Source organism: Carassius gibelio, chromosome B24, assembly GCF_023724105.1.
Source record: "Carassius gibelio isolate Cgi1373 ecotype wild population from Czech Republic chromosome B24, carGib1.2-hapl.c, whole genome shotgun sequence".
Classification (NCBI taxonomy): Eukaryota; Metazoa; Chordata; class Actinopteri; order Cypriniformes; family Cyprinidae; genus Carassius; species Carassius gibelio.
The window spans coordinates 1,997,944-2,024,659 of NC_068419.1; the positions used below are offsets into that span (position 1 = coordinate 1,997,944).

General features: G+C 34.8%; 1 protein-coding gene across 1 annotated transcript in view; it reads right to left on the reverse strand.

Annotated features, from left to right (window-relative positions):
- Positions 1-26,716, reverse strand: part of sspo (SCO-spondin) — an 84,436-nt gene that overhangs the window by 52,805 nt on the left and 4,915 nt on the right. Inside the window, 32 exon segments of the mRNA XM_052595801.1 lie at positions 591-720; positions 949-1,126; positions 1,382-1,532; positions 2,469-2,651; positions 2,733-2,870; positions 4,092-4,244; positions 4,330-4,540; positions 4,740-4,830; positions 5,084-5,093; positions 5,963-6,193; positions 6,956-7,192; positions 7,543-7,952; positions 8,942-9,035; positions 9,171-9,320; positions 9,409-9,518; positions 11,282-11,409; positions 12,722-12,924; positions 12,999-13,133; positions 13,993-14,249; positions 14,813-14,907; positions 15,290-15,473; positions 19,504-19,756; positions 20,702-20,867; positions 20,948-21,166; positions 21,241-21,413; positions 22,254-22,377; positions 22,460-22,601; positions 22,696-22,936; positions 24,567-24,723; positions 24,793-24,918; positions 25,602-25,687; positions 25,810-25,968. Of these exon segments, the coding sequence (XP_052451761.1) occupies positions 591-720; positions 949-1,126; positions 1,382-1,532; positions 2,469-2,651; positions 2,733-2,870; positions 4,092-4,244; positions 4,330-4,540; positions 4,740-4,830; positions 5,084-5,093; positions 5,963-6,193; positions 6,956-7,192; positions 7,543-7,952; positions 8,942-9,035; positions 9,171-9,320; positions 9,409-9,518; positions 11,282-11,409; positions 12,722-12,924; positions 12,999-13,133; positions 13,993-14,249; positions 14,813-14,907; positions 15,290-15,473; positions 19,504-19,756; positions 20,702-20,867; positions 20,948-21,166; positions 21,241-21,413; positions 22,254-22,377; positions 22,460-22,601; positions 22,696-22,936; positions 24,567-24,723; positions 24,793-24,918; positions 25,602-25,687; positions 25,810-25,968 (5,325 nt within the window).

Here is a 26,716-nt window from a genome sequence, read left to right on the forward strand (position 1 = left end):
GAACACGTACATATTTTTGAATGATTACAAGTTGTTGTTTTTTTTTATTAGCTAGTAATCTAGTAAAACTACACATTCTTTACAATATCTATAGTTTTAAGCAGTGCATTCATAGTCAGTATGCTACACTCTAAGATAATAATTCACAGGTTTTTACCTGCATTTTAAATTACGCATTGTATTTTTTTTTGTTTCGAGGTTCAGGGTTCAATGGCTAATGGATGATGGATAATGTCCTGGAAAATAACTTTTGCCCTTTTTCTAAAAAATTTTCTTGTACTAACTGATCAACAATCACAGTTATTTCATTATTAACTAAATTATGCAAATAGCAATAAATTAATTTATGCGATATGTGTACTGCTAGGCATCTTAAGTTTCCTCTTTTTGTGAATCTTAGATGGAAAATGTGTGCTTTTTTACTGTTTGAGTCACTTAACAAAAGTCGCAAAAAGTAGTGAAATAAAATGCAAAAACCGTTACATTTGTTGCTATCTGCTTTAGGAAGAAAAAGTTGCTGGGGTAGTCTGAAATGTTGTTAAATCTAGCAACAAAATTTGCAAAAGTTGGCATCACTGAATGAAACGTACCTGAAGGTGGCAGGGGGTAAGTCGGGACGGTCGGAGGGCCCTCTGGTGGTGTGGAGGGTCCCAGGGTTATTGGCAGGATCATTGGTGTAGTCGTCATGATAGTGCTGCCGTTACCTGACAACACAACACACTTCTGCATGAACGACAGTGCATTCTGACTGCATGATCAATCTAGTGTTATCTCAAAAACCACAAGTATAAAATAATAACTATGTCAAATATGTTAAACCTTTTTCTTCACAATAGCAACACTTGTCTCCGTCCCCTGGAATCAGAATATGACTCTGAAATGGAAAAAATAATGTTACCCAGTTAAACCTGTGGGAATCTGGTGGTAGTGTAAGGCACACACACACACACACACAAACACACACACCTGTGGGCATCCAGTGGCAGTGTAAGGACAGTACGGGATGCACTGCACAGTGAGATTGGACAAACACTGGCACATCTGACACTGACCGCCTTTCCAGCGCTCTCCCACCACATGTGCGTGTCCACGATATTCACACTCCCTGCACGGCTCTGTCTGACAGCTGAGAACAAACACACGCCATGAAAAACATCATCAACATCCGCTAAAGCAATGCCAGAGTCAAGGGTTCGATTTCCAGGGAAAGCTTGTTTCGATCAAATGTAAAGTGCATTGATGCAATGTATGTCGTTTCTGGACACAGGCATCTGCTGAATGCATTAATGTGACTAATGGAAACATCTGCTAAAGCAAAGGGCAGATGTGTGATTTACATTTCCCAGATCTTCAGGATGCTTTGCAACATATTAATACTAACCGTCGTGCTTTCCGGTAAATTCCACGGCACTGTCGGCCGTTGCCGTGTTTTAAGGGGTTATTCGGGCTGCGGAAGGACCACTGGACGCTCTGAACTCCACAGGGACCCAAACACTCGCCCCATTCAGACCAGGACGACCAGCCACAGTGAACTGATCAAAACACACATGTGCAATGACATAAATCATAACATTTAAGCAATAGCAAGTAGCAAAACATGGCTTTGCTGGTTTGTGATGTAAAATAAAATTTATTAGCTATTTTAAAAAAAATCACCCTAAGCATCAATGAAATAAGGGTTTTCTAAAAGTGGGTTCACAAGAAATCTGTAAGAAGTTTGTGAGTTCATGAAAAGCTAATAATTTATTAAATTGTAAAAAAAAAAAAAAAAAAAACACACACACACAAGAGAGCTGTGAACATGCAAAAATGTTGTTAAATTATTTCAGTATTAATTTATTGATCATAAATAAAATGAAGAATATTTAAAAAATTTTTTTATTGAAATTAAGCTGATTTTATGGTAAAAGATTACTTTTTAAAACAAATTAAAATAAAAAAATTTAAATCAGCATAAATTAATAAAAAAATGTAATTTAAAATCACCATCAATTAAAAACAATTTAACAAGTATCATCATATTGCATTATTATGAATTAAAAAAAAAAAAAAAAAAAAAAAAATAGTTTTTTGTTTTTTGCAGGGGGCATGTGGGTTGATGTAAAAAGAAAATATTATTTAAATGATATTTAAAGAAAAAGCTAAATAAATTTCTTTAATGTGTGAATGTGTGTGTTCTTGTTTATCCTACACTGCAGGGACCAAAGGATAGTTAAAAAAATAGTTATTAAAAAAACATAGAAAATACTAAATGATGTATGTCTGAAAGTGTAACAATGCAAACAGGTTTTCTTTAAAGGGTGGGTTTAGGGGATATCGTTTGGTCAGTATAAAAAAATAGAAATTTATTAAAAGTCCCTAACATAGTGTGTGAGTATGTGTGTGTGTGTGTTTGTGTGTGTGTGTGTGTTTGTGTGTGTGTGTGTCTGTGTGTTTGTGTGAGTGTGTGTGTGTGTGTGTGTGTTTACCTGAGCACTCTGGGTTGGTGTGACAGCGCTGGGCTCGTCCTCGCTCACACACACAGATGTCACAGCCCACTTTGACCTGCTGACCGGGCCAGTATCGAACCCCAGACACCTCACACACACACTCCTCCGGCCGAACACACTGCTGCTCGTGATTCATGACCGTCCCATCAGGACACCAGCAGCCTGACACCAAACCAATATACAGTACAGTAAAACAATCTTTTCTATTTATATGAATGGCCCTCAGTGTTAACTAAAGCGTACCTGTGAAACACCTGGAGCTGGGGTCACATGTTGTTGCTCCAGATACGTGAGCGCAGGTCAAAGGGCACGGCGCACAGCTATGTCTGACGAGGCCCGCAGGACAGGAGACGTTAACACAGCTGTTCTGAGAACACGGCTCTGAAAAACACATCTGTGTTCAGCTGGGAAACATTGAGTGCTTCGTCACGGACCTCAGTTAGCAACACAAAGAGCAGATGAAGTGACCATGAATGTCTTTTTGTTTTGTGATGTTATGCTTTTTAATATTTAGATTATTTTATTTTTTTTAGTTAATGTTTTGGTTAGTATTTCATTATAGTTTTAGGGTTAGGTATTAAGCATTATAATTTTTTTTATTACATCAAGTTGAAAAAAGTGAGAATTAAAATGAAAAATTATAAAAAAAAAATATTTGTTAGTTTGCATAAATAATGGTTATATACCGTATTTTTCGGACTATAAGTCGCATTTATTTAGAACCAAGAACCAAGAGAAAACATTACCGTCTACAGCCACGAGAGGGCGCTCTATGTGTTCATTGTAGACTACAGGAGCACTGAGCAGCTTAGAGCGCCCTCTGGCGGCTGGAGACGGTAATGTTTTCTATTGGTTCTTTTCTCTTGCTTCATTTCTCTCGGTTCATGTCAAATTAATTTGGATAAATAAGTCGCACCTGACTATAAGTCGCAGGAACAACCAAACTATGAAAAAAAGTGTGACTTATAGTTATAGAAAATACGGTAAGTATTTTAATTAATAAGTAGTGTGATAAATAATAGGTACCGTATTATTTTTGACTGCTTTTATTTTCCTCTTTTGTAAGTCGCTTTGGATAAAAGCGTTTGCTAAATGAACAAATGTAAATGTTTTGTTGCACTTCCTTTAATTTTACTTTATTCTAACATACTCAATATATAAATAATTAAATTAAAATATTTTTTCTAAACTACAATACTATGATTATATTTGTTCATAACATAAACAAAAACAGCATAAATGATTAAACAAACAAACAAATGGTTTCTGAAACACCCAATGGTGCAATCTGAGCACATCGTCAATGATGAGAATGTATAAACAAATACTGCGTGCGTGCGTATATATGTATGTGTGTATATATACACATAAATACATACACACACATACACACATGCACACGTATTATTTAAAAAAAAATTAAATTTCTTTTTGAAATTGACACTACTTAGACCAGATTAGACGAGCTTCAAAAGGCTTTTAGACGAATAAAAAACAAAACAAGGCCAAGATGGTTATATGGAGGTCGACCAGCTTTACTAAACTGGTAACCAGTGAATAGTTAAACTAGATCTGCTGGAGGATGTTTGTTCTGGTTCTTACTGATGTCTAAAGTCAGGTTGGTTTCTCCAGGTAGTTCTGCACAGGTTCTGCCTCCGTTCTGCGGTGGGAAACACTCTCTCTGACGGACTTCAACACCTCCACAACCTTCACTGCAGTTCGACCACGTGACCCACGGCAGCCAGTAGCCATCGACTGTCAGACAGAACCAAAAACTCAACACCTGACCCCTGAACGGTCATTCATCAGGTGCGTATGAACCTGGTGTCATATATGTTACCGGGGCAGGCGGTGGAGTAGCACTGCTGTCGCTGTGTTTTCTCTCCTCTGCAGAGCTCGTCTGAATCCTGGCGGCTGCAGCGTCTCTGTCGGCTCATGGTTCCTGATCCACAGCTTCGGCTGCAGGGGCTCCAGGAGCTCCAGGGACCCCAGACACCACACCCCGTCTCATCTGAGGCGTCTGCGGGACAGTCTGCTGCTCCGTTACACAACTACAGCAACACAACGACAGACAGACCACACAGAAACATTCATATATCTTCTCTTACAAAGCAAGCAATGTCATGGGAAATTAATGATGTTATTTACACGGTACTCCAAGGTTAATGTCTAAAAAACAAGGTAGTATTTTTGATGCATGAACACATAGAAACACATCAGCATTGATTTGACGCAGATCAGTGTGTGTACCGCGTTGAAGGGCACACAGGATCCATCAGCACAGGTGAACTCCGGACAAACATGACTGCCGTTTCCCTCACTAGGTGGCGCTGTGGTGGGACTGACTTTATGTGGAGAAAGAGAATCATACAAATTATACATTATTATATAAATATCTAATAGTTATTACAGTTCTCACTGCAGAGAAACAGTGATTCTGTGGACTGTTCAAAAACAGAGCCACAGCAGTTTGAACGAATCAAATGAATGAATGAATACTTTAATGACTTACTCATTAAGATATTTACCGCCACCTACTGCCAGTTTTAGTTTTTTTATTTTAGAGTATCATTTTGTTAAGAATACTAACTAACCGCAGAGTATCTCATCCTCTCCTTTAGGGCAATCAGGAATCCCGTTACACACGCGTGAAATGTTAACGCATGTGCGGTTATCACAGGAGAAACTTCCCGGACATGGAGGAATCCGCGTGGAACCTGGTGAGAAAAAAGAACACATTTAAAACAACACACAAAACAAAACAGAAAGTGGGTGCATGCATGTGCGTGTATGTGTGTGCATGCGTGTGTGTGTTTGTGTGTGTATGTGTGTGTGTGTGTGTGTGTGTGTGTGTGTGTGTGTGTGTGCATGTGTGTGTATGTGTGTGTGTTTGTGTGTGTGTGTTTATGTGTGTGTTTGTGTTTGAGTTTGTGTATGTGTGTGTGTGTTTTTGTGTGTATGTGTGTGTGTGTTTAAGTGTGTATGTGTGTGCATGTGTGTGTGTGTTTGTGTTTGAGTTTGTGTATGTGTGTGCATGCGTGTGTGTTTGTGTGTGTGTGTTTATGTGTGTATGTGTGTGCATGTGTGTGTGTGTTTGTGTTTGAGTTTGTGTATGTGTGTGCATGTGTGTGTGTTTTTGTGTGTATGTGTGTGTGTGTGTGTTTATGTGTGTATGTGTGTGCATGTGTGTGTGTGTTTGTGTTTGAGTTTGTGTATGTGTGTGCATGTGTGTGTGTGTTTGTGTGTGTATGCGTGTGTGTGTGTGTGTGTGTGTTTATGTGTGTATGTGTGTGCATGTGTGTGTGTGTTTGTGTTTGAGTTTGTGTATGTGTGTGCATGTGTGTGTGTGTGCATGCTTGTGTGCATGCATGTGTGTGTGTGTGTTTCTGAGTGTGTGTGTGTGTATGTGTGTATGTGTGTGCATGTGTGCATGCGTGTGTGCATGCATGTGTGTGTGTGTGTGTGCTGTTTACCGCAGTTGTCCACGCTCTCGTCTGAGGCGTCTCTGCAGTGGGGCGTCCCGTCACACAGCTGCTGGTGCTGGATGCACTGGTCTCCGCTCTGGCAGAGGAACTGGTCTGATTGACATGTGCGGGAACAATGTTTCTCATCGCTCCCGTCCAGACAGTCTGTCTCGCCATCACAGCGCCACGCTAACGGCACACACTGACCGCTAGTGCAGCCGAACTCAAACTTACTGCATCCTGAAATCACACAAACAGTATATGTGTATAATGAGTCTGATAATGATAATAAAAAACGCTTTATATCTGCATCAGACTTTCACTTTCATATTTTAATCAGATGATTTTTATGACATTTTTTATTTCATTTAAAAAAAAATTGTTATTATTTGTTTATTTTTACTTTATTATTATGATGTATACTGTATGATATATACCACAAGTTTTCTGTTTAAAAAAAAAAAAAAAAAAAGTAAATAGCTCAGTTATAATGCAGGTCAACTAGGTCTTAATTTAGTTTTTTTTTGGCATTTGAATAATTTTTTTAAATACACTGTTCTCTTGTAATTATGTTTTATGTAATTAAACTGCTGAAGTTAAAGTTTTGAGTGAAAGATTTGAGGTTTTAGTTGATTTAAAAGTCATATGTTAATGACCTTTTGATGTCATTACTAAGATAATTTATGATTTTTTGTTTTTGTTTTGCTGTTCTTGATCCTTCAGAAATCGACCCTTATCATATTAATATTTTACTGCTATCCCTTGCAAATGTCTACAATAATTCATGTACACTTTTTATATTTTCAAGAAAGGAGTAGAATATTTTATAGAATATTTAGTGGATTGTTTTTTAATGCTTGCAAAATAGGAAATAATTAAATGGTTTTGCAATTTAGGTTTAAATAAATGCACTTTTTGAACTAATGAACATTGGTACATGTTCATAAAAAATTGCTAAAAATGTCAATTTCAGAAAAGCATGGTCCTGTTTTGCATGGATACCTTTGACAGGACAGATGAGCTCATCGATGCCTGAAGGACAGTCCCTGTGTCCATCACACACTCTCTCTGCAGGCACACACTGATCTCCAGGACACTGCAGCTCTCCGATGGCACACACACACCCTCTCTCATCGCTGTAGTCCCCACAGTCATCGTGACCGTCACAGCGGTGGAGGAACAACACACAACGACCAGACGAACAGCGAAACTCTTCCTGTCTGCACAACACGCCACAGTCTGCAACAACACTCAACATTACCATCACAGCAGCAACTTACACACTGACTCTTTATCACGTGAATGATGACCGAATTCTGCTTGACATATGAAATAATAGTCATAAAAAATGTCTTTACCTAAAACAAAAGAATATTTGTGTTATCTGTTATCATATTTGGTCCATCAGGTTTTTACCTCATACAGTATGAAAGTGAGAATACGGAAGTGAAAACAGACTTTATACTGTATGTAATTTTTTGTATGTAAAAGAGCTTTTACTTGAAGAAAGCTAAATGGAGTAGATCATGTGCAACAGGTTTATCAGCAGATTTTGATCATTTATAGTTTTAGAAATTAATCAAACATACCGTGTTCATCAGAATCATCAGCAAAGCCACAGTCCAGCCTCCCGTCACAGACTTTATGAGCCGGCAGACAGCGTCCGTTCCCACACCTGAACTCTCCGGCCGGACAGTCGGGTTCAGGTGAGCTCGGGGCACAGAAGTCCTCGTCTGATTGGTCAGCGCAGTCTGGATGGCCGTTACACCTGAGCTCCAGCGGTAAACAAGCCCCACCGGAGCAGCGGAACTGATCAGGAGGACAGGTGGAGGGACAGAGCTCATCCGAACCGTCTCCGCAGTCGTCCTCATTATCACAGAGCCAGACGGAGGGAATACAGCGCTGAGAGCCACCGGAGCAGAGGAACTCTGAGTCCTCACACAGAGACGGAGGAGGACATGGAGATCCAACACAACGCCACAAACCATCAGAACAAGAGCTGAAGGACAGAACACAGCATTTAGGATCAAATGTGCAAAATAAAATTAGATGCAAAAAAAAAAAAAAACACATTAAACAAGTACTGTCCAGTGCTTATTTTAATGAATTGTTATTTACTTCAGATCAAACTGCTTTCCTGATTTTTTTATTATTAAACAAAAGTTAATTTTGGGGCCTTTATGCATCATTACATAATTTGCACAATTTCTTTAGATAAAACATAGACAATATCTGCAAATAAATTCGGGGTGAACAAAATATTCATATTAGATCTTTTTATTTTTTTGGAATACTTATTTTTCTTCTGAAGTTACATTTAGATAACATTTACCATGTTAATGTTTGATAACATTACTGGTTTAAAAATTATTTTTTGTCTTTCATAATATATTATGAAAATTGAATATGTATTATATTACAATTTTTTTAGCATAAATTAACTCAAAGTGTTTAAAACTACTGGTTTTATTTGTACTTTTTTATTTTTGTTTTTAGACAAAATTGTATATTAAAATTTAAGTATATTTTGTTATGCTTTAAGACAGAAATGGAATATAAAAATAATTTTAGTAATTCATTTCTATTTATTTTATGTTTTTATACAAAAATAATATAAAAAATGTATTATATAGTATTATTATAATAATAATAAAATATTTTTAGCGAAATAGTATTAAATTTTTTTTGTATTTAGACCAAATCATATTTTAAATTAGTAATTTTGGTTATTTATACATTTTTAAAAGACAAAATATTATTTTCATATTTGTTTGTCTGTTTATAATTAATCCATTGTAAACAATGGAAAGAAAATAATAATCAGCATTGGCTAGCATTGCAAAATCTGTGCACGCCTAAAACAAATAAAACAATCAGCGCATGTAATTCATTCTTAGTAAATTCCCCTCTGAAAGTTTGACAAAAAGAGTATATTTACAAAACTAAATCACAATTGTGTTTGCTGCAGTACAGTCTCCCTAAACTGACCAGTTCTGACAGTGTTGAGTGACAGTGGCTCCTGCGGGAAATACAGATCTGTCCCACTCACACGGACACTGAGACGGAGGGATACAGGCATCACCTGCAGACGACAGACAGACATCAGACATCCTGTATTCAGAAAAACTAAAACTGCACAGCAAACACGTAACTACTACAAACTGGAAAATGCATCAGATAAACACATAAGGCACACACATAAACACACTTCTCTTACCATGTCTCACAGTGCCTTGAGGACAGAAACATCCCTCCACACAGGAGAGGGCGCTACAGAGCGGATCAGACACAGAAGGAGAACCGGGACACACTGGAGAACAGGCAGGACCGCAGGCCTCATAAACCAAACCGTTCTCACACTGCAGCGCTGGAGACACACAACAGGACTAATATTATACACACAAAATGTACAGAACTCATTAGGATGGGTATAACGACTCACTGAGCAGACTCACGGCAGAGTTCCTGTGACCTCCAGCGCACATACACTCCTCTGCGGTTACACTCTTCAGCATACGCAGCTACAGCCGTACACAAACACTCACAGTCACCGCCGGAGTCACACCTGCAAAATACACCCAAAATAATTCTTGCAAAATAATAAATTATAATAATAAATGTTATTTGTAATGTGCCTTTCTTACACTCAACAGTAAAAAACAACATTACTTCATAACAACTATCACAATGATAACACCATAACAATAATGGCAACAACAACTGTAAAATTATAACTTAAAAGCTTCACTAAAGATATAAGTTTTGAGTAATTTTTTAAAACAATAAAAAGATGGAGCATTCGTAATTGGAGAAGGCAGAGGATTCCACAACCTGAGAGCAACACAAGTGAAAGACATCAGATCCATAGTTTTGAGTTTACAACGAGGCTGGTACAGAGTAAGAGAGGTGTGGACACTGTGACCAAATTACAAATATAATCTGGGGCCAGCCCATGTACTGCTTTATAGGTTTATGACTGTGAGATTGTGGTGTGTAAGTTAAAACATGAGCAGCTGAATTTTGCGCATATTGCAGCATCTTAATCAAACTTGCAGGTAACCCTGCAAAAAGAGAATTACAATAATCAAACCTAGATATTATAAAGGCATAAATAAGCCTTTCTGCATCAGGCATAGAGAGAAATTGTCTTATACGTGCAATATTCTGAAAATGATAAAAGCTACTTTAGTAACATTCTTAAAATGAGCATTAAAAGTCAGGTGTGCATCCAAAATCACCCTTAGTACTAATGTAAATCTGGGTATAATCTGGATAGCAATGATAACCCAAACCATGCTTTTGAATAATCTGCCCAAGAGGCAACATATAAATGCAGAAAAGAGAAGGACCCAATACCGAACCCTGAGGGACGCCCAGCCGCAATGGATCAATCTGAGATCTATTTGTACCAGAATAAACAAATTGAGTGAGTTCTGAAAGATATTATTCAAACAGCTTTAAAGCTATACCAGAAAGACCAATCCACTTATGTAACCTGCCCAGCAGTATGGTGTGACAGATGGTATCGAATGCAGCATCGAGATCTTACAAAACCAAAATACCACAAGCCCCAGAATCTGTTGCAACAAGGAGATCATTCATTACCCTCAAAAGGGTAGTCTCCATACTATGTACAGACCTGAACCCTGATTGAAAAGGTTCTAGTAGTCTACTTGCAAAGAAATGATTTTGTAGCTTACCAACTACTAAACGCTCAAGAACCTTATCAACAAATGGCAAGTTTGAGATAGGCCTATAATTAGACATGTCGGCAGTATCACTCCCAAGTTTTATTAAGAACTGGTTTGACTGATGCTACTTTAAGTGCTGGGGGAACAATCAATCCCGGAAATAAGTGAAGTGTTCACAATAAATTTGTGAAGTGTTAGGCCAGATTTCCTATATTTTCGCTCCAACTGCCTACCAGCTGTCTTAAGCTCATGTAACTCAGGCGTATACCAATAGAGAAGACCTATTAAAAGAAACAACATGTTTCTTCAAGAGGGCAAACTCATTTAGAATAGATGTTAAGGCAACATTTTATTGGTCAATTGAGGTCACACAACTGGTAGGTCACCGATAGTATATTTTAATATGTCTTGGTAAATATATCAGATTTTTTTAAAGCAAATTACATGCTCCTTGGTTGTCTTCAGAGAAGGTAGAAACAGATTAAAAGTAATAGGTTTGTGATCATTTATACATGATACATCAGTACACTCAAGCTGGTCAATAGTCACACCTGTAGCATTAAGTACAATATGAACAATCGTGATCCTGATGCATATGATACATTGAAAATCAACTCTCAGTGAGTGTGTTTCTTACCCGCAGGCGTCAAAGACACACCAGTCGTAGTACTGCTGATAAGACACTTCTGAGTGACACGAGCTGAACATTTCCTGACTGATCACTGCACACTTCTTTTTGGCCCACGTCACCCGGTGAGGGTTAATCTGAAGGTCAAGAAAGGTCAATTAACATAACTAGTGTGATAAACAAAGACTTATTTGATTTGATATGTGATACTATACATTTATTTGTTCTTTATTTTCTCATTCTTTTAGTTTTACTTTGATTTTAACATTATATTAGTGCATGACATGATATGTTTTTTTCTGTGAAGAATTATACTTTAAGGAAAGGCAAATCTTAGTAATCCAATTTCTCACCTAAGATTTTATGAGTTAGTTTAATATGATTTTATTTTTAATTTGAGATTTTTCAATGCCAAAATTAGCCAAAAATATTATTTTTTTAAAAATTATTATTTATGTTTTTAGACAAAATGGTTATAATAATAATTTTAGTAATATTTAAAAGTTTTTAGACAACATAGTATATAAAAATAAAAATACATTTTTAGTAAAATAGTATTTTTTTTATATCTTAGTTTTTTTATGAGCATTTTAAAAATTATAATTTTAGAAAAAAAGTATTTTGTGTTTTTAGTTTTAAACAAAATAGTATAATAAAATTGTGAATTATTAAAACATTATTTAATATGATTATTTTTTTTATATTTTTATGGACAACAGTGTTAAAATAATAATTTTACTAATAATTTTTTTGACAACATAATATATAAAAATAAAAATAAATTTTAGTAAAATATCATTTTATATATATTCTTGTTTTTTGACAAGCATTTTAAATATTATTAATATTGTATTTTTAGTTTTAAACAAAACAGTATAATAAAGTAGTGAATCTTTTAAATAATATTTAAGATGATAAAATTTTCTTATATTTTTAGCCAAAACAGTGTTAAATTAATCATTTTAGCATTATTTTTATGTTTTAAGACAACATAGTATATAAAAATAAAAAGTAATTTTAGTAAAATTGTATATTTTATATTTGTGTTTTTTTATGAACATTTTAAAAATTATAATTGTAGAAAAATAGTATTTTGTATTTTTAGTTTTAAACAAAATAGAATAATAAAATAGTGGATTTAGTAAAATTGTATTTTTTTTTAATTTATTAAAATATAGTATATTGAATAATTATTTTTTATTTTTATGTTTTAACAGTTTATGTTTAGCATTACTCTCTTATTAACCATGGAATAAAAATAATAATCCATGGTAGCCAGAATTTTGACACAGAATCAATGCATTCTTAAAAGAGATAACACAGAATCAGCACATACAATTACTTCATGGAGAGTTCATCCAAGAGATATAGGAGCATTTACTCAATTCAGGCAATTAGAAAGAATTCATTCATTATTTCTCTAATTCTGTTTGGTGCAGTACTACTTACGACACAGGGGTCACGGAGATCCTGGTCTGAGACGTCAGGGCACGACGGACTGATCTTCCAGGAGTTTCCGAACAGTTCTGGAGTGGACTCCATGATGCCTTGTCTTGTGGTGAAGTCATTTTCTGCATCTCCATCAAAATTTCCACACAATCCTCCGACTTGGCCACGCAAGTGAGGCTTCAGCCGGACATAAACACGCATTCCTGTGTAACAGATACAATGTTAATAAAAAAGAAATCTAATAACTGATCATGGAATGAAATATGAATGTACTTACCTCCATCCCAGAGCAGAGTGACTCCGAGTCTAGACGAGAGGGACACAAATAACCCCACCTGCTCCAGAATCAAACCACTGCCCGAATACAACTTTGGAAGAGTCACCGGAACCCCATTCACCATCACGGCTTTACCTAAGAGAGAAGAAATAAAATAATAATAATCACATTAGCCGATGTGAAAATATTACTCAGATAAATCTGGATCCAATCAGATCTGATGTTACTTAAAAATTGCTTTTTGTCACATCAGTACACTGCAAAATTAATTCAAATAAATAAATCGAATTGGAATAAAATATATTGTTAATTAATTAAATAAATAATCTAAATAAAATAAAATGAAATAAGCATACTTTAAAAAAAGTAACTACATGAACACAATACATTATAATTAAATAAATCTAGATAAAATATAATTAAATATATATACTTTTCACAATAAATTAATCTAGATATAATCAACTTTAAATAAAAAAAAATTAATAAATTTGGATAGAATAAAATTCATTATAAATTAATTAATTAATCCAGATAAATTTTAATTTAATACATATACTTATATCAGTCAATAAATTAATCTAGATAAATACAATGAATTAATTTTAAAAATATATAATATAACCAATTTAAAATAAAATTGAAATACATATATTTATAAATGCATCTAGATAGAATCTAATTAAATATAAATACAGTTATTAAAAAAAAAAAAAAAAAAAAAAAAATATATATATATATATATATATATATATATATATATATGCAAAATAAAATCTTTAATACATAAATAATAAATAACTTAAATACATACATACATACATACATACAGTACATATATATATATATATATATATATATATATATATTAGTATATAAATGCATTAGTTTTATATGATTAATGCAATAGTGCTCTAACAGTATGACAGCTGCTATATTCACACTGATGAGTAGCTCTTTGGTGTGTGTGTGTGTGTGTGTGTGTGTGTTTGACCTCTGAGCAGGTGTATTGCCGTGTTTCCCACGGTCAGCGTGACAGATTTGGTGCAGGTGACCCCTGTGCTGCCGCACGGCACGTTCTCTGCGCTGACGCTGAACAAACCGCTGCTCTCCTGCACCAGAACATACTCGCAGTCGCCCAGGAAAGAGTAATATCGGCCGTCAAACGTGATGTAGTGAGGGTCACCGGTGGCCACGCAGGTGCCAGAACACAACGACTGACCGCAGTGCCAGCGCTGCTCTCGACACACACTGTCAGGAGAATGACAGGTTTATATATGACTGTCATACATTTCACTTCACAGACTTCACACACCCAGTTTATGAACAAAAATAAATCAATAAACACTGAATAAAGACAATTCTCAAATGATCTACTTTTATGTTCCACAGAAGAAGACAGTCATACAACTTTTGAAACATGCAGCTTCTGAAAACACGTATAAAATCATGGATGTCACGTGCATTAAATTATATGTTGAGTCAAAAATTTATTTTGAAAGCTACTTTTTGTAATGTCTATTTGTTGCTTTTCTCGTTTAACACAATAATCACTTTACATGTATTTTGGAGTGTAATTTTTCAGCCAGATTTGAAGTGTGATTAATTAGCACATAAATAATTTTTTTTCATTTCAGCTTCTCAGAAAAGTTGCTTTATTTAAAGAACATGTTTCATGTTTTTCTCTATATGCATTTTAATTTTCTATTTATAGGCCACATCTATTAAATTAAATATTCATACCAAAAAAAAAAATTATAAGAAAGAAAGAGAGATAAATATATATATATAAATCAATTCCAGTTTCTGCTCACCAAGTGTTGCAGTCTTTAGAAATGGTGTCATTGGTGAAATAAAGTCTGCCGTTGTGATGACACGGACACTCGTCCGGCTTCACACACTGATCACCCTGAAAACACACACACACACACACACACACTGATGTTATAATGCCACAAATCTGTTTTAAATAGAGCGCTAGTTTAGCCATTAATTACTTTTATGTCCACAAAACCACATGTGTTGTGTGGTTTTAAATTAATATCTGTTTGCATTAATGACATCTATATGCTACTGTATTACCTTATGTCATAAACTGCAGACATACAAGTACACATTTAATATTTACAGTCCTCAATATTGACTCATCATGCTCTCAGTTTTGGTCCAATCAAATGCTTTCTGGAATGAGAAGGTCCCGCCCCCTAATGTTCCTCTAGCAGATGTCATGGTCATGAAGAGGAAATGCATGAACAAACACATGAAGGAAACGGTGGATGATGATGACGCACCAGCAGCACGGTTCCCTCAGGACAGACGCAGCCATGGACGGGGTCAGCGCACGCGTCCAGAGGAGACTTCGGACTGGAGCAGGTCCTCAGACACGATCGAGGAGAGAAGACCAGAGAGCCTGGACACTGATTGACCTCGGGACACGACAGATCCGTGCAGTTCCACACGCCACGCGCACAAACACTACGAACACACAGTTCACAAACATTACTGTGCATTATCTGTGCTTGATCGTGCAGAACCTGCTGCTGGAGTGATGTGAGAGCAGTTCAAACTAAACTAAACTGTAGAAAAGGCCTGGAGAAATACACAACAGTTTCATTCGGTCAACTGTGACTCTGTTATAAAACACAGGGATCATAAATCTCTTTCTGAGTTCTGTTCTTTCTTTGTATGTACAGTTGTTTTGTTCAGAGGTCACACAGAGGTCACACAGAGGTCACACTGCTTGGTCCTTTCAAGAAAGAAGGAGAGTCAAGAAAGGCCAATAACTGAGTGTTTGACAGGTCAACAGTAAAGGTTAATGCACGCTAGTGTTTGTGCATACCTTTGCTGAGGTCACTTCTCTTCATTTGTTTGAATTGTGTTTAAATCATCAGGTGTTTTTGGTCATTTTAGAGGCTGTATAAAGTGAATTCTCCTCAAGATAACACAGGTGTCCTAGAGGAGCAACAGGTGCAGATAAAATAAAATAAAATAAAATAAAATAAAATTAAATTAAATTAAATTAAATTAAATTAAATTAAATTAAATTAAATTAAATTAAATTAAATTAATCTAGATTTTATTTTTTTTATAAAATGGTATATTATAATATTATTTATTATAATTTAAATAAATAATCTAGACATAAAATTAAATAAGACACATGCATTTTCAGCAATAAAAAATACATCTAGATATATAACTTAATTATAAATAAATAAATAAAATAATTCTAAAATGCCATTAAATATTTATACTTTTATTAATTAATCAACAAATAAATGAACACACAAATAAATATACATAGAGTAACATTTATTCTAAATAAATAAATAATCAATCTAGATTAAATTAAATTAAATACATATACTTTTTCAATAAATATAAAAATATATCTGTATGCAGTTAATTATACATGAATAAAATAATCTAGTTAAAATTAAATACACGTTTTATAAATAATTCCAGTTAGAATTCAATCAATCATTCAATTAGATAGAAATTAATGAATTAATTACATCTAGATAAGTTAAACTTTTATTGCAACATCATAAAGAATTGCTGATGAACAATCTGAAAAGCATGTGTCCAGCGGTTGAACCCTGAATCTGTAGTTTTTATCTGAGTGCATGGTTTACTCATATACTGTACTGAAAGTGTCCGCTTGTGCAATCTCAATCTGCGTTTCATTATCGGTCTGAGATTACCACACGGAGCACGAGGAGCAGATGAGAAACATGCTCAGATATCAGCAGAGATGTATAGTAACGAAGTAGAACTACTTCGCTACTGTACTTAAGTACTAAAAGGCGGTATCTGTACTTTTCTAGAGTATTATTTTTTTCTCCTACTTCCACTTTTACTTCGGTACATATTTTCGCTGAGTTTAATACTTTTACTCCGATATTTTTTTTATGTGCGGCATCGTTACTCGTTACAATTATAATAATGTTACGAATAATTCCATTACAAACCACTGCCAGAACTGTAGATGGCAGGTTTGATGAAGCTGGCACTGAGCGAATCAAGCGAGACTGCGCGTGCTGACTGAACTGCTGTGAAGAGAGAGATGAACACCGAGCCGAGCCAGATAATGACTCGTTCACGAGTCAAGAACAGGTTGCATCGGTTCTCGGGTGACCAGTAACGTTAGTTCTTTCTGACAGTTCGATTCAATAAACCAGTTGAAGAAAACAGTTCACCGATTCTTTTGCGCTCGATGCAATGGCGTCATTGGCGTTGACTGCACATGGGCTCATAACATTAGAATCAGTTCAGAATCAATCACCAAAATAAAACAGTTCGGTTCCAGACGCTCTGTGTGTCGGTTTGCTTCACGCTAAATCACACATGCGCAGTATCATCAGCTCCTCGGTTCACGAATCGGACGCGTCTGACACAAACGGTTCTTGACTCGTGAACGAGTCGTTATCTGGCTCGGCTCGGTGTTCATCTTCAGTTCTCTCTTCACATCAGTTCAGTCAGTGTACTGTTTGAGTCAATGAATTACTCCGGGATATTGGTTTGTTTTAACTCAGAGGGAGTGTCAGACACATTAAACAAGTTAACAGCTTAATTCATCTGTGGATTAATGCGTATTGTAGACGCGAACTGTTTAAAACGGTTCAGTTCGATTTGGTGGACTGTTTCAAAAAGATCCGGTTACATCGAATGATTCGTTCGCGAACCAGATATCACAAACTGCTTTGTTTTTAACTGTCTTAAAACAGACACGGAAGAGAAGACAATGCTGAATAAAGTCATAGTTTTTGCTATTTTTGGACCAAAATGTATTTTCGATGCTTCAAAAAATTCTAAATGACCCTCTGAGGTCTTATGGGTTTGAAACAACATGAGGGTAAGTTATTAATGACATCATTTTGCAAATTGGGCTAACTAACCCTAGTAACCGTTTTTTGTTTACAAGAAGTTACAGTCAAAGGAATTGTGATTGTCCTTTAGGTTAATCATTTGAAATAGTAAAAACAATATGTTCAAACTTTTGACTACTTTCTTTAATAGCTACATAACACAATACTTCTACTTTTACTTTCAGTACTTGAGTAGTAAATTTTAAAATAGACTACTTGCAATACTTAAGTACAAAAAATGTTGAATACTTTAGTACTTCTACTTAAGTGTGGTGCTTAAAGAGCACTTCTACTTCTACTCAAGTCACTTTTTTGATAGAGCACTTGTACTTTTACTCAAGTATGGTTCTCTAGTACTTTATACATCTCTGGATATCAGCCTCCATAAATCACAGCGGTGCGTGTCGGCTGATCTCGAGGCACAAGAGACACAATGAAGTCCACCTATCCCAGACACGAGCCCGCGGGTCATAGAGAGACTTCATCAGATACCTCACACCTCACAAACACCCGCTGACACCGGACGGCGTGTGCAGAACCAGCCACACGGCCCATGACCGGAGAAGAGAGCAAACCTTGACCAGTCACCTGCCGTGTTACTGGTTCTACATCCGCTCAAGCTGTGTGTTAGACAGAGGTGTGCTCAGATGCACCACCCAGAAAACATCTGAGGTCATACTTGACAATGCAACTGATGCAATATTTTATAAATAGCACATGCAATGTATACTGTATAAATTCTGCTGATCAGATCTTTGGCCCACATACAGTACATGCATTAGTTTGAGTACAAAGGTAATTTGTGCTGGATAATTGCTGTGTTATCAGAGAACAGAAGATAAAAGAACCATCAAACAGACAAGAGGCTTTTAACAACAGGATCATAAAATACTTGATGGACCAACCGGTCTCACTCACTATTGCTTCATTTTGCTTTTTATCTCTCAGTTTTATCTTTATTTTCAGGTCGTATTTAACCCCAAATGTATATTTATTTATATTCAAATATATTTTAGTAAATTAAAATATTAAACTTTTTAATAAATCTTTTAATAAATGCTAAAATATTTAATTCAAAATTGCATGATTGAAACTAATCCAGTGAAACAAATTATAGCACACACACACACACACACACACACACACACACACACACATATATATATATATATATATATATATATATAAAATGTTGCATTAACATTTAATGGAGAAAATGCTTATTATTAATGAAAATATATGTAAAAAAAAAAATCTCAATTTTGCAAAAAATAATTTAATGACAATAAAATTTCTTTTTTTTCTTCTTTTTTTCAGTTTTGATTTTGGGTTGAAATGTGGTCTAATGATACTCAAGCTGGAATTCAAAGCAAAGCATGGAAATTGCATGGGAAATATAATTAATTCTAATTTATAACTAACCATGCTTTCTCCAAATAAGTTGTATTTAAATCTAATATTTAATAATTAAAAAATGGACCAGTATCTACATTTATCACAATAAGCTGAATTTGCTCTATTATTGCATGGATCTGAAACGGATCTAACACCCCTCTGGTCACCTGCCTTGAGTCTAAACCCAAACCCTCTCTATCTTGTCCCTCATGAGTGTGAATGAGGTGCTGTGAGGTTCCTACCAGCGGTTGCAGCTCTTGTGCACGGTGCTCCCGGCGGGATGAAGCACGTCTGCGTGTCTGCAGGGACACATGTCCACCGGCACACACTGACCCTGATCGTCCTGAGCCAGTCCATCTGGACACTGACACCCCGGCACACAGACCCTGCCGCCCTCCTGCTCCTCACAGCTCCAGCCGTCCCACAGATCAGCGCAGGACGCCCCACACAGACGCCCGCACTCCTGATACACCTGCCCTCCGGAGCACTGCACCGCTGAGGACAGACACAACACTTCATTAACATCTTTAATTAGACTGAATTAGACTATTTTCATCAGTAGATTTGATATTCACATTCTCTCGACTCGCATTACGATGCAATCTGGGAGTGTATCTGAACACCTGAGCAAAACACTTTTACTTCTTACAATATATATTTAATACTTCATAATATTAACCTGTTTATATAATATTCATGTCAAACAATATTAAATAATATTTCAATTATCATGTATAATATAACATGCAACACACATAATATAAGCATCTATTAAATCATTTGTTACTGAAGGATGTGCATTTTTTCCACTTTAACTATCATTCATACAACACTATTACTTAAAATAATAATAATAATAATAATAATATTTTAGAACACTAATATCATATAACAGTGTCATTTAAAAAAATATTATTACATAAAATGATAAATAAAATAAATATTAATAATATTAAAAATATCACATATAATATAATAATCATATATAAACAGTAAACAGTTTCTTACTCCAGAATGTGTCTCTAACACTATCATATATTATATTAAATCTTATTTATTAAATTCTATAATTTTTTATATATTATGTGATTATATAATTCATATATTTAATTATTTATCAATTAAAATTTTATTAATTTTAATTTTAATAATAAATATTATAAACAACTACATTATGTAAAAACAATAGAATATTACAAATATCATACTATTGCATAAAATAATATATTTTATGTATTGATAATAATGTATACACTAATGTATACACTAATATTCACATATTATTCTTAATAATAAAACCTAATATAATATTAAAGTAAAAATGACACAATTTCTTGTAGCAGAATGTGTGATTTTACCACTTTGAATCATAATGATTATACATTAAATGATAATGCATGAAGTGATGTATTTAATGAATGTAAGGAAGCGGTTTGTTACAGCAGAACGTGTGGTTTCTCCAGCTGAGCGGCGCCCCCTGTTGGGCACAGTGCAGGGCGAAGGCGGTGAGGACGGTGCACTGGCAGGAGTTCTGCGGGCCGCAGCTGCACACTTCACTGAGACACAGACGCATGTACGGCTCTCTGTCCACCACATCATGACACGCCTGCAACAGACACTTCAGATTCACTGCTTGATTCGACCGCTTCAACAGTGAGCAACACTTCTGACCTGAAACACACTCACCTGAAACACAGCGCTGTGAATCACCGAGCACACGCGCTCTGCGTACTGCCTGCGCTGAGTGTGTGTCCCGCAGGGGTCAGAGGTCACCGCCGACGGCAGAGGGCATGAATCTGTTCTGAACTTGGCCGCAAAAGATGCCACGCTGTTCTCCACGTCCCCTTCAGGAGTGGTGAAATCATCACGCTGACTCCAGCTCAGAGTGCCACATAAACCACGAACCTGACAGCACAGCAGACTTCAGCTAAACTCAAATAACACATCGATCTGAAGAGATGAGTGTGTTACTGCGGTACCTTATGAGCAAACCCCGGCTGTAGGGTGATGAGGAGCAGAGGACCGTCCAGATACCACATCATCTGAGCTCCAAACGCCTGGATCAGAACAACACTGGATGAAGCTTTTCTGACCATCAGATCTCCTGTGATCAGCGGCAGAAGCTCCCGCTGACCGTTCAGCATCACCGAACCTGAGACCAACACAACAACGCACTGAGAAAGTGTCTACACTACATGATCTTTAACAAAAGTGACAGTAAAGACATTTCAAATCAATGCAGTTGTTTGTGTTGAGTAAAGACTACTGAAAAATTTTTAATATATCATGGTTTCCACAAAAATATTGTGCAGCACAACTGTTTTCAACACTGATAATAATCAGAAATGTTTCTTGAGCAGTAAATCATCATATTATTCTGATTTCTGAAGATCATGTGACACTGAAGACTGGAGGAATGATGCTGAAAATACAGCGGAGCATCACAGAAATAAATTACAGTTTAAAATATATTCAAATAGAAAATAGCTATTTCAATTTGTAATAATATTTCACAATTTTTTCTATTTTACTGTATTTTATATTAAATAAAAGCAGCTTTAGTCAGCAGAAGAGGCGCCTTAAAACACATTTAATTATTGACATGGTATAAACAATAAAAGTAGCCAACCATGAAATATAAACTATTATAATAAATAAATAATACATAAATTAATTACAGTAAATAAATAAACAAATGTATAAAACTACTAAACGTTTGTCTTAAACAAACAACCAAAATATACAAATAATAAATACCAAAAATAAATAAAATAAATTTAACTAATAAATTAAATTTCAATTTTATTTAAGGTGGGATTAATCAATAAATATATTGAAAAGTTTTAATGCACTTCTTTCACTTGCTTTTAAGATTTAAATACAAGTTTCAAATCCTTTTTAAATGCCACAAAACTTTAAATTATCTTAAAGTGTAAGAAGCATCTTTATAAATCTCCTTAACTAACTGTAGATGTGCAGATGGATAGATGACCTGTATCTGTGACAGTGAGTGTCGTATGAAGCGCAGTGACCGTCATCTCTCTCAGACATCCAGCGGCTCCTCCTGCACACGCTCCTCCGCTGATGCTAACAGAGAGCTTTTTATCCACAAAATCCTGCAGACACACCACAGAGATGCTTTCAGACGATCTCAGAGACACAGTGAAGCTGTAGATGCGTCTCCTCGGGGTCACTGACCTCTACAGCGGTGAAGCGGCAGTCTCCGGCCTGCAGACCGTATCTCTTCTGATCGAAGGTGGTGATGTGCATCGCTCCGATCACAGCGCACTGAGCTTCACACTTCTCTCCAGAACATTCCCACTGACCGGCGCGACACACACTGGGACACACAGAGAGAGGGACCTTCAGCTGAAGCACACAGACGCGGTGGTTTCTGTGTGTGTGTGTGTGTGTGTGTGTGAGGCTCGACTCACCAGGTGTTGCAGCGCTGTCTGATGCTGTCTCCTGCTCTGTAGCTGTGGCGTCTGTGGAAGCAGGGACAGTCGTCCCGTCGCAGACACTGACCCGCGTGCAGGTACAGACCCGGGGGACACTCGCACCCCCCCACACACTCGTCCCGACACTGACCGGACGCCGGAGGACGAGGAGACGAGCAGGTGGGGGGACAGGACGACACACAGTCAGAGAAGACCTGAGCGCTCGGACAAACACGCTCTGAGGAACGAACACAAGTAGGTTCTTAAACATTAATAAATAAATACAATTACATTTAAAATACTATATATATATATATATATATATATATATATATATATATATATATATATACAATATATACTATACTATATATATATATATATATATATATATATATATATATATATATATATATATATATATATATATATATATATATATATACTAATGCAAACCAAAAAAAAAAAAAAAAAATGCATTGATTTATTAAAATATTTTTAACAAGTAATAAAAAAAAAAAAAATATATATATATATATATATATATATATATATATATATATATATATATATATATATATATATATATTTTTTTTTTTTTTTTTTTTATTATTATTTTTTTTTTTTGTTAAAAATATTTTAATAAATCAATGCATTTTTTTTTTGGTTTGCATTCGTTTTTTTTTTCAACTATAAGGATTTCAATAAAACTTGGAGCAACAAAATCACATCTTTAGTCTTTATCTAGAAAAATAATTCAATATATTTCCGTACTAGTAATGCTATTTTTGTAGTATATACAACTTATATATATTTAATTTAATTTAAATACTATTCCATTTTTTATAAATTTTTAATGAGCATCAATTTTAAGTTTCATTTTAATTAAATTGTTTTGTGCTTTTTACTTTAATTTACTGTTTCATTTCTATTTTATATATATATAAAGTTATTTTAGTACATTTACATTTAGACATTTAGCAGACACTTTTATCCCAAAAACTTAACAATGAGGACAATAGAAGCAATTAAAACCAACAAAAGATAAAAGTTTTAAATTAAATTAAAATTAAACATTAAAGTAAGTAATGTTGCCCTGGCAGCTAGATGAAATAAAATATTTTATGTTTTATTTAAAGCAATGAAAATGATTTAGTTAACTATTATAACTATTATCATTTTAGTGCTTCAACTTATTTTAGTCAGTTAGTAACCACAGAATACCGTATCCCACAATGCAATGCATTCAACTCCTACTTGACTTGTTGTGTAAAAATATTGTGTAAAAATACATTTTTAGACAACACTGTAACAAAAAAATGCACAGAAATAATTTTAATATTTCAGAAAAAAATAAATAAAAAAAGACAGAAAAATTATGTAAAAGCATGCAACATGCAACAGTGAGAAAATAATATCAGTGCGAAATATTTGCCATTGCATAACTTATTAAATTTCACATACTATATTTATTAAAAAATAACATGCGGACTATAGTATATGCAATACACAAGTATTGCATTCGGGAAATCATCATCTTAATAAAGTTATTGTGTGGAAATTTATTTATAAAAGTAACTAAAACTGGTAAAAAAATTAAAAACAAAAATTGTGTAGCCTAAATGCACTGTAAGTTGCTTTGGATAAAAGCGTCTGCTAAATGCATAAATGTAGATTTAAAACAATACACTCTAAAAATGCTGGATTGTTTCAACTCAATTTCGTGTCAAATATGGACTAACCCAATTGTTGGGTTAAAATTTGAATTTAAAAACAGTTATTTTACCCAAATTTGTGTTGAAACAATCCAGCATTTTTTTAAGAGTGCATGTTTGAATATCACAAAATCAAGTTGAAGTATGAAGTACCACAGAAGCCGGCGCTCCTCCAGCGGATGATGACGTGTTGTTGTGCACACTCGCGCACGTAGCCAGCTAACGTATCACACACAGCTGTATCTCTGTCCTTCACATCCACACTGCAGTACAGATACAGACACGTGTCGATATACGGACCGGGATCCACCTGAGCAGACCGAGAGGAGGTTAGTCATGAACCATGATCTACAGTAGATTATATTCAGTTTAATCTAACCTGGTGATGGCAGTGTGAGAAGGGAGTCTCTTTGAGCCGGTGACAGACTGTTTCTGCGTCCCGCCGGAGAGAGACATCACTGGACAGATCACAGCTGTGACCCAACTCTGCTGCATCACTACACACCTGTGTGTTACACATCACAGCAATGAGACTACACTACCCACAATGCTTTAAGCCAGATGTTTTTAATGCAATACAGTTTACGTTTATATAGCTCATTTCACAATACCTTTTGACTTTAACTTCATTCATTATCTCATGCTATAACTTGTAATAAAGTGCAACTTCTTAAAAAAAAAAACTCTTTTGATTACTGGATGATGTGCATTATATATTATGTTAGTTGAAGGTAAAATCACCAATATGGCAACCCGGCTTGAACTAAGCGTGATTTATAAGGTCAAATATAACATACATTAACAAAGTTGCATTACTGTGTTATTATTGCTTAAACTTTGACAGCTTTTATCAGCCGATTTAGATTTTTTTTTTGTATTATTTGAATCTATTTTTTTTATTTTTAATGTAATATTTATTTATTGCATCTTTAATACAACTCTATTTAGACAGTTACTGTATGCTTCCATCCAAAACAGGGTATATGGATGTTTATACTCTGTATAAATGGGTACGTGTTTATACGTGTAAAATATATGATTACTGTATGGAAACATGACCAATGCTATTTAGAAACCTTTTTGAAAAAGCTATTGCTATTTAGAAACTATTTAGAAGGATTGCTATTTATTGTAGAAAAAGAAATTTTTTTCCAGTTTTACCAAAGAATAAAAAAAGGTGTTTCCTACTTGTCCTTGCTGATCTTGAACACGCCATGAGTTTCCAAAGCTGGCAGCGTACTGAGACACACTTCCGCCGCTGGTAGTGAAGTCATCTGTAGGAAATAAAAACATTGCATTGCATATATTGCATGAAAAACACTGCAAATTAGAAATGCATGAAAAGAGTGAAATATCAGATTTTGCAGTTTAGTCAAACCAGGCCAAATGTTCTCACCATCTGGGTTGTTGTTATAAACGCCGCAAAGCCCCCTAGTGGCAGCGATGTGTTCAGCGGTAACCGTCAGATAGACGGTGTTCTCCATGTCAAACTTCAGTCTGACACCCAAACCACTCTCCACAAACACAAAGTCACCCAGCCAGTGAACGCTGACTCCTGACGGCACAAGAAACACACTTCCATCACAGAACACACACACATATGCTTAGTAAACAACAGAATATGCAATATCTTCCTGAGAATAGAAATACTCCGTCCTGCCTTGTGCTATTGTTCAAAAAGGAAGTCAGGGTTATTATCGATAATCTAATCAAAAACTAGAACTAAAACTATTATCAGTATTTTTGTTAATTAAAATAAAACAAAATGGCCTGGTTTCACAGACAGGGCTTAGGTTAAAACAGAATTAGGCAATAGTTGAAGAATTTTTTATAAATGTGGTTTAGAAAATAAAAACTGAAAGAAAAAGTAAAAAAAGAAAAGATCATTTTAGATGAAAAACAAACAAAAAAAATATAAAAATGTTGCCTTTGCAAAAACAAAAAACAAAAAAACAAAACGAATGAATACTATTACTTAATAATATTGTTAATTAATAATATTAAATAAAATAAAAATGACAAAAGCACATAAAAAACTACAATTTAGATAAATAAATAAACATGAAATCCTTAAAATAAAAGAAAAAGTAAAAAAAAGAAAAGATCATTTTAGATGAAAAACAAACTAAAAAAATATAAAAATGTTGCCTTTGCAAAAAAAAAACCCCGAATACTATTACTTATTAATATTGTTAATTAATAATATTAAATAAAATAAAAATGACAAAAGCACATAAAAAACTACAATTTAGATAAATAAATAAACATGAAATCCTTAAAATAAAATAAAAAGTAAAAAAAGA